The following is an 8,477-nucleotide window of genomic DNA, read 5'->3' as shown; positions in this document are numbered from 1 at the left end:
TAATATGAATGCATCGAGAGCAATCACCAATAATTGGAGATGAGACAATTTTCCTTTATAATGATAATAGAGTCAATGCGTATTGCTGATTTTGTCCTCCGCTCTATTTGCCTCTATCTCAGAATAACAAAAAAACAGTCACTTTTGTAACCCATTAAATCCACACATTATGGTATATCAATCTTGCTCAACAAATTCAGTTTTATATCAGCTTTGCAGACAAATAAAATCAGAAGCTCGAAAGTGGGATGAAGAGAGAGGGCATTTTTCGAACAAGTCGTCCACAATTGCAACCACAAACCTTCTAAAGAGTATGATAACCAATTCAACTACCTCAGATATATCAAAATTTCAGCTGAGCTTGAGATTTTTTTTTTTTTTTTTTTTTTTATAAAAGATATCCTTAAAAAAAACATTCTCAAGTATCTTCTTGATGTGAAATAATTCTCGAGGCAAGTAAAGAATTAAGAAACCAGACTGCGAGGTAGGCAAAAAGGGAACGGAGCAAACGCTAAACGGACACGCCACCCCAAAACCCCAAACCAAACACTCGACAGCCAAAAACACCCTCACACTGGTAAAAAGGGATTACAAAGTACTCTAAACCATAAAGCAACAAAAATAACAATAACCATAAAGCAACACAATGATTGATATTATCGACCATCCCGCTCATACTCCAAACCTTGCCGTGAAAACTCAGATGAATGTGAGTCTGTAATAACAGCGCATCGACAGAATCAGGGCATCCGAGCTGAAGATTTGGAAAGATCTGCGGCCATAGATTAGACAGAGAACGTATTCATCGGTTCCGTTCCCATCCACTTTTGGCTCCAACTGAATGATGTTGCTGATCATGACCAAAGATACATAAGAGTGCATGGGTTTAAAAGGAGCAGAAAATGCAAGTTGAATGTGAGATTATAATGTATTCTAATAAACTATATCAGCAAGAATGCGCAAAACACTCACCATCGCAGTATTAAGGCGTAGACAATCGTCTCGTCATTCATTAAATATTTTAATCTTTTCGGGTCCTGATCGAGATAATATTGTTGTCATCTTCTACCTTTGCATCAATTTCTGCGATTGGCACTTCGGGTTCTCCGGATTCCATTTCTGCCGAGGATTCCAAGAGATCCAGAAGTTTGAATCTCGACAGCGTTCGTCCATCAGTTCCGTTCCGATCCACTTCTGGCTCCAACTGAGTGACGTTACTGATCATGACCAGAGATATGTAAGAGTGAATGGAATTATCTAAATCAGCAAGAATACACAAAGCCTACATACCCGATAGAGCTCTGTCATATCGTAACCACTGATGACAACATCCACGTGGCAATCTTGACAGGATTTGTTTCTTTAGTTGAAGCTGAAATATCAACTAGATCTGTTTATTACCATTTAAGACATTTAACACACAGTACCTTCACAATGTTGAACCTCATTACCATTTTTCCAAACCTCAATCGGCACATATCTTCATTCTCTTGTGTCCAAAACCTCTCAACCACTTCTGGTTTGTTGACAAATCTCACAAATCCTCTGCAAATCACCCGTTTAAACACAAAGCCGAAATGAAGATCTCTAGGACATGCTAGATATGATACGAATGAGTTACTTAAATTGATATATATGCACCTTTGGAGAGTGGATTTTGTGAGCCAATGAGAGGAGTGTGAAGCACAGATGGATTTTGGAGAGATCTTTTGCATAAAATACAGAATGATGAGAAGCCCAAAAGAGAAATTATAACACAAGGACAATAACAGGATCTGTAAGTTGTACAAATTCAAGCTCATATTTCATCCAAGAGAAAGATAAAGAGTTCAAATACCACACACATATGAAAATCTCAGCTGAATATGAGCTTCCTTGAAATAAACATATTTATGTATATAAATATAAGAAAAAACATTCTCAAGTAAGTTCTTGATGTGAGCAGGGATTCTTGAGGCACCTAACAATAAAAATAAGTTTAATACGCTATGTGTTCAGAGTCATGTATATATGTTCATAGGCCATGAAAAAAAAAATTAAAATTAAAACTAAAAAAAGAAGAAGAAGGCATACACAATCATCTTGGTGCCATTGCAGCAACGCCGGGCATGAAACTTTCAATCTCGACAGCTTTCTTTTTTCTACTTCTTCTGAGTTAACCGTGATGCTTTATAAAAAAGATAAAAAATAAAAAAAGAAGAAAAAAAAAATTAAAAACCCGCTGTTAACAGGCTTAACCGTTAACTGTTTTTCCCTCCTTTAGTATGCTCAGAGTCTCGAGTTGCAACTTGTTTTAAATAAGCCAATGTACTTTACCTGTGATCCAAAAGAGCAAAGGCTATGGTATGTAAATGTTCACAGAATAGACCATATAAAACGACAGTGCTGAGCGTCAAATTGATGACAGTCTCTGACCATAATGAAGCCGTACACAATCATTACCATGTCTGTTCCTACAAAATAGCTAACCAGCAAAAAAGACGATTCTTTAAAAATAAGACACAGTAAGTTGAGAGGAGATCGCAACAATGAATAAAAAGGACACGGTGAGTCAAGGACCACAGCATTATAGTAAAATCAATGTAATATATGTAGTAATAATACCATGTACATATTTTTATCAGAAAAATGAAAAGAAAATAAAATGTCATTTCACCTTCAAAGAAAAATGACGGTTTGAAGCAATATATTTCCGGGCCCGAGAGAATGATTAGAACTATGATTCCATTATTTCCACGTCAGCATACCCATCATAAAGATTGTCTTTTATTGGAACCACCATCTTGAGCCTTTGCATAAACTTGTTCTGAATAAGGCGTGTATTTTACCTGTAGCTGATTAGTAATGACCATAAAACCTTGATGACATATATTTCCACAAATGCCTACATACCTGATAGAGCTCGGTAAATGACCTGCTTCAGAATTAAGTTGATGACTACAAATCCACGAGGGTAGTCCACGTACACAATTATGTTCTTGCAATATTTGCTTGAAAAGTTTCAATCTCAACAGCTTTCTTCAATCAACAAGTTTTGGATCCAACTACCTGATCGCCAAAGATAAAGAGTGGACAATGGAATTAAAAAGGAGAAAATATATTTTCCATTTAGAACACATCATTCAAGATGAGATATTTGAATGATTTTCCTCACCTTTGATTAGTACTTAAACCTGTCAGAAAAGCGATCGCAATCAGTGAAACTAAGCACATGTTGAAGATGAGCCAGATATTACGATACAAAAGACCTTATTTTTTGCAACAATGGTGGGAAAGCATACCCTTTCTCGCAAAACTGCTTGTTCACAAAGAAAACAAAATCAGCACTTCCCTTTAATGATTTCTAACCAATAGAAAACCATACAAAACACCATAAGTTTCTTTTCTTCTGTCTTAATAATTCACTTTACTCAAATGATTTTCAAATTTTGATCCGCCACTTCACAACCTAAAACACTATGCTAGTTTCTCAGCAACTACAGAACCTGAACTTCAGAAAACCAAAATCAATGAATTCCGCAAGAGAAACAATTTCGAAAATTTCAATTGCCAAGTCCAATTTAAAAATCAGTCTTTACAAAAGAAACCCAGGTAAAAGTACAATGGTCGTAACAGAGTAAACCCAGTTTCTAAGCTCTTAAACCTAACGTTTTACTATCGCAGTCCTTCAATTCCTAGAGAAAACACTCCAAATTCGAGAATCACAATTCAAATCGATTCCACAAACCTTATCTTTAGTCATGAGAATCAAGGGCACGAGGGTTCTCCATATACTGCGAATATCTTATCGTTAGTCATTAGTGTTTAATAAATAAAAAAAATTAAATGTTAAATTAAAAAAATAAATACCATGTAGTAGTAGCAGGTACATAATTGATAAGAATTAAAAAAAAAACAATAAATGAATAATTTACCTTTAATCAGATTCGGATTCTCATGAAATGAAATTGATTTGAGGGATGTGGGCAATCTTATGCCAATCTTGGCCTTTATCTTTCTCACACCGTTGCTTCAACAATGGATGGCATCTGTGGATTCTTAAAACAGAGAGAGAAGCGGGCAAGCCTTGTTCGGGCAAACACTGAAGCTGACAGCACCCATAAATGCACAACTCCTTAAGGTTGGTGAGTTGTTGAAAGGCCTCGCCGTTTAGGGCCAACAGATTCCAACTACGCTGGATCTCAATCTTAGCCAGAGTGGTGGGGAGCAATATTCCATCACCAGGAAACGAATCCCCTTTCCAACCCCAGATATCTAATTGTTTCAATGATGGGAGTCTGTGTAGATCACTCTCCAAAAGCTTTTCGCAACCCTCTATGCTAAGCTCTTCTAGTTTAGAGAGAGAGTCGGGGTGTACACGACAAGCATCCGGCGTGTTTGGTAAGCTCATCTTCAACTCCGGACATCCACGTAAGGATAGATCCCTCAGCCTGGGGAAAACTAGTGTGCCATCTCCACCAAATGACCACTCCTTCCACTCTGGCATATACCATATAGATAAGTATTCTAAGGATCTCAAAGAGGTGCCACTAGTACTGCTGCCACCGTACAACTCATCACCCACACTCACCACGCTATCAAACCTCCGAATTCTAAGGACTTTGAGGCATGGCAATTGTCCCAGCGGAGGCAAAATGAAACAGCTTTTACAATTCTCTAGCTTGATCTGTACGATGTTAGAAAATGAATGATGTCCCACCCAATCTGGAAATATCGTGCCTCTGTAATACTTTATTTGGAGAGATCTCACATTTGTATGAGGCCGAAGTGATTCCAATATTTCTCTCTCTCTCTCCGAACTATCTGCATCGCCGGCAGATTCTTCACTCCATTGCAAACGTAGATCTGTAATGCGCTTCTTATTCTTCAAATCAGCCTCCAAAGCCTCATTTGCATCACCCACATTTTCAATACCCAAAATTTCAAGTCTTCCCCCGAAAGGTTGAAGTTGTTTCACTTCTTTCATATTAACCCCTGTATCTTCTCCATCGCCAACAACTATTTTACTCAACGTCAGCAAAGACTTCATATTTTTTACTTGGAAGTTCATTTCTTTTAGAGGTGTTCTAAAAATATCCAGATGCCGCAAATTGACAAGCCTTTCCATGTTTTTGGGCAACGCTGTAAGATAACGACACTCCAACAACAATAAGGTTTGCAAGTTGTACAAACTACATATTGAAGCAGGTAATTCTGTAATCTCGGTGAAGGATAAGTCCAAGTACCTCAAATGTATCAAATCATTAATTGAACAAGAGATTGAACTGATGCATAATTTATGTAAACCAAAAACTCTTAAGCATCTTCCTGATGTCCAAAAGGAGGATTCGGGAGGCAAGCGAAAACCGTAAAATAATTTTCCTGATCTAATAAACGTGCGCCAATACTTGGCATCACATATACGCTCAAAATCTTTAAACTCCCCGCTATATGATAAATGACGAGTATGCCTTGGAATGCTATGCAAGTCATTGCTCTCGTCCAGCCTAAAACAAAATCCACGGGAAACGAACATGGCCAAATCGTGAACAAGGTCGTGCATGAGGAAAATCGAGTCATCTAGACTACTTGACTTCTGAAACAACGACCTCGATACAAGATCTTCAAAGTAGTCTTCTCCAACTTCCTCCATCGTCATAGATTTCTTATCACTCTGCAAAAATCCTTCAGCCATCCACAACAAGATTATCCTTTCTCTCTTAAACTCGTAGTCCTTCGGAAAGATGGAGCAATAAGAGAAACATCGTTTTAGATGTGTAGGCATGCGGCGATAACTCAGCCATAAAGCGGGAAGAATGTTTTTTTCTTGACTATACAACTCATTCCACGCGTCGCTTTTGAGTATGGTTTCCCATTTCTTTGGATTCCGTTCGGAACGTAATAGACCGCCAAGAGATTTGATAGCTAAAGGAAGACCTTTGCACTTATTTACGATCTCTCTTCCAATTGCACGCAAATCTTGATGTTCAGGAGCGTCTTCTCTGCCTCCAAAAGCATGATGTGAAAACAACAGCCAACAATCTTCAGGTGACAAATCAGCCAACTGATGAGTCTTAGTTTTTCCCACAGCCGTAATAGAGGCAACAACCGTGCTTCGTGTAGTCACCATGATCTTAGTAACTTCTGATCCATATCGGAAAGCGGTCATCAAACTATTCCAAAGTTGATAGTCATCATTCCAAACGTCATCGAGAACCAAGAGAAATGTCTTCCCTCTCAAGGAATCTTTCAACTTCTGTTGAATCTCAAACAGCTCTTCAGATTGACACTTTTGCGATGTGACCTTTTCCAAGATTAGCTTTGTAATCTTATCGACGTCAAAATCATCTGATATTGTCACCCACGCTCTAAGATCAAAATGATCCTTGACCTTATCATTGTTATAAACGAGCTGAGAAAGCGTGGTTTTGCCCATACCACCCATCCCGACAATCGGAATGACAGATAATTTTTCCTCGCTGGAGAGCAACAACTCTAAAATGACATCCTTGTCACCTTCCCTGCCATAAACGCCGGATTCTTCAACCAAAGGAGTGGGTGGCCTTTGAAAGGGTGGTATTTCGCCAGAACTTTCTCTCAGACCAAGATCATCCTTTTGCTCTAAAACACTCTTGAAACTACGAAGTATCTCTGTGGCTTCTTTCTTGACCATGTCATCAAATCCAGTGGTGAAAAAATCATTTATGATATTGGAACTCGAAGGTTGATGAGGTTCCATCTCTAGCCTCAGAGCTTCGGCGTTGATGGCATCGAGCAAATCATCAGCGCGGTACACCACGTCATTGAGGTCTTCGAGCCACTCCCTGACATCATTGTCCGAGATCTGCTTCTCCTCCGCGTCGTTGACCAGCCTCGTCGCCGATTTGACCACACTCCTCACCTCACGCAAAACATCCTCAATTGGTTGCTTTCCACGGAACAGCTTGGGGATGTCTTTTGGAGCCAACCTCTCAAACAAGACTTGAAGAAAAGAAGAAAGCAGAGCTCCTCCAACCAATTCAGCCATGTCTATTACTCACACAGGTCAAGGTTTTACTATTTTACAAAAGGTATAGTATCAAAGTAAGACAATACTTTCCTAAAAAAAAAGGTAAGATCGTAATTATAGACTGATTAATTTTAGTCCAAAGTTGTCTTTAATTAGCAAACTACCATAACAATAAAAAAAATAGAATTATAGAACTATATGCAATATAAAAAAATTATAAAAAAAAAACACTAGAGTTGTAAATAGTGAGCAAAGTATAGCAATTGAATGAGCGTTCTTATTTTTGCTGTTTATCTTTACCTTTCACGCAGAAACAATCATTCATGGGCTGTCATTTGCAGCTAGTGGTAGAGAATGAAAGATGAGATTCCAATTATATTCATCCACATTTAATTAAATGCATCAGGACATCATACACATGAGAGAAGGTTTGATTATCAATCCTAATTTCGTGATAAAAAAAAGGATAATTATTACTTTATTATTGTGCATCATCTATAAAAAAAAATTATTTCTTTTAGTTTAGTCTCTGAATCAAAGTAACTAATTCCAAAGTTGCCTTTTTAACAACCTAGCATAGCAATAAATACGAAATTATAGAAATATAAAAAAAAAATATATATATATATATAAAATAAAAATAAAATAAAAAAACTTACAGGAGGATGACGTTGTTCTTGTTCTGCAGAAGATGATTTGTTGAATTCTCCAAACACACAAAAAGTATCAGAGTAGTGAAATTGTGACCAAAGTATGGCAATGGATGTAGTCAATAACGAAGGCTATTGAAAATTATTATAGCAATTGAATGAGCATTGATTCTTACTTTTGCTTTTTGGTCTTTTTCTTTCACGCGGAAACAATAATTCATTGGGCAGTGCTGTCACTGTCATACGTTGGCAGTGGTAGAGAATGAGCATCTTTAATATGTTAACTGTCACATAAATTTACCAAGCTACAACCTATTTAAACAACAATCATCCTCAATGGTTAGCTAAATTTTTATAGCTCGAGTTTATCCCACATAACAATCTTTTTTTTTTTACTTTTTATTCAATTCTTATAAATTGAAAAACAGTGAATCTCATTGATTTTGCTAACTTGCTAGAGCTAATTTGCTTCATGAAACAAATAACTAAAAATTGAAACAACGATGAACCTAATTGCTTCAATTTTATCTTATTTACTAAAATGTTTTTTGGACAACCATTAAAGATGTTCGATGTTCCATTTTTCTTCCACTACTACAAATATAGTTTTCCGGTGCGGTAGACTTTTGGGCGAGCGACCACCACCGCGTGACGGCTGTCTGTGCTCGGGCCCGGCCGCTTCTTCATTTCCTTGCGCGCCATCAAGCTTCGAGACCCAGCCATCGCCGCGCGCTCCGACCAAGAAAAACGACTGCCGCGAGCTCACCGAGGACACCGGACCGAGAATCAGCGCCAGAGAAAGAGAAAGTGAGCACCGGAGACAACACCAATCTCACGAA

At 37.8% G+C, this 8,477-nt stretch overlaps 1 protein-coding gene across 13 annotated transcripts; it reads right to left on the bottom strand.

Annotated features, from left to right (window-relative positions):
• Positions 1 to 403: 403 nt before the first annotated feature.
• LOC149382779 (putative disease resistance RPP13-like protein 1) lies at positions 404 to 7,804 on the bottom strand. 13 transcript variants are annotated; one of them, XM_089628244.1, is made up of 13 exons: positions 3,915 to 7,562; positions 3,728 to 3,773; positions 3,155 to 3,295; positions 2,893 to 3,048; positions 2,657 to 2,806; positions 2,317 to 2,464; positions 2,074 to 2,167; positions 1,838 to 1,960; positions 1,642 to 1,706; positions 1,428 to 1,545; positions 1,291 to 1,343; positions 973 to 1,217; positions 404 to 850 (listed from the first exon to the last, which is right to left on the bottom strand). In XM_089628244.1, exon 1 carries the CDS (start codon positions 7,004 to 7,006, stop codon positions 3,935 to 3,937), a length of 3,072 nt encoding a protein of 1,023 aa, XP_089484370.1. In that variant the 5' UTR covers positions 7,007 to 7,562; the 3' UTR covers positions 404 to 850; positions 973 to 1,217; positions 1,291 to 1,343; positions 1,428 to 1,545; positions 1,642 to 1,706; positions 1,838 to 1,960; positions 2,074 to 2,167; positions 2,317 to 2,464; positions 2,657 to 2,806; positions 2,893 to 3,048; positions 3,155 to 3,295; positions 3,728 to 3,773; positions 3,915 to 3,934. The 13 variants fall into 13 exon arrangements, 12 of the variants coding, with proteins under 12 accessions (XP_089484370.1, XP_089484362.1, XP_089484364.1 ...); XM_089628236.1 differs by lacking the exon at positions 1,838 to 1,960 and adding an exon at positions 7,648 to 7,804 and having other exon boundaries at positions 2,074 to 2,464; positions 3,915 to 7,008; XM_089628238.1 differs by lacking the exon at positions 1,838 to 1,960 and adding an exon at positions 7,648 to 7,803 and having other exon boundaries at positions 2,074 to 2,464; positions 3,915 to 7,035.
• Positions 7,805 to 8,477: the final 673 nt, after the last annotated feature.

The sequence above is a fragment of the Urtica dioica genome, chromosome 10 (assembly GCF_054948205.1).
Source record: "Urtica dioica subsp. dioica isolate 48M chromosome 10, U.dioica_male_clone48M_v1_H2, whole genome shotgun sequence".
In the NCBI taxonomy this organism is placed as follows: Eukaryota; Viridiplantae; Streptophyta; class Magnoliopsida; order Rosales; family Urticaceae; genus Urtica; species Urtica dioica.
The sequence above is the reverse complement of the archived record's forward strand: the minus strand, read 5'-3'. Positions and strand labels throughout refer to the sequence as shown.

What these genes read in the sequence shown, in the direction of transcription:
- LOC149382779 (XM_089628236.1), bottom strand. Translation starts at nt 7,006, where the DNA reads ATGGCTGAATTGGTTGGAGGAGCTCTGCTTTCTTCTTTTCTTCAAGTC.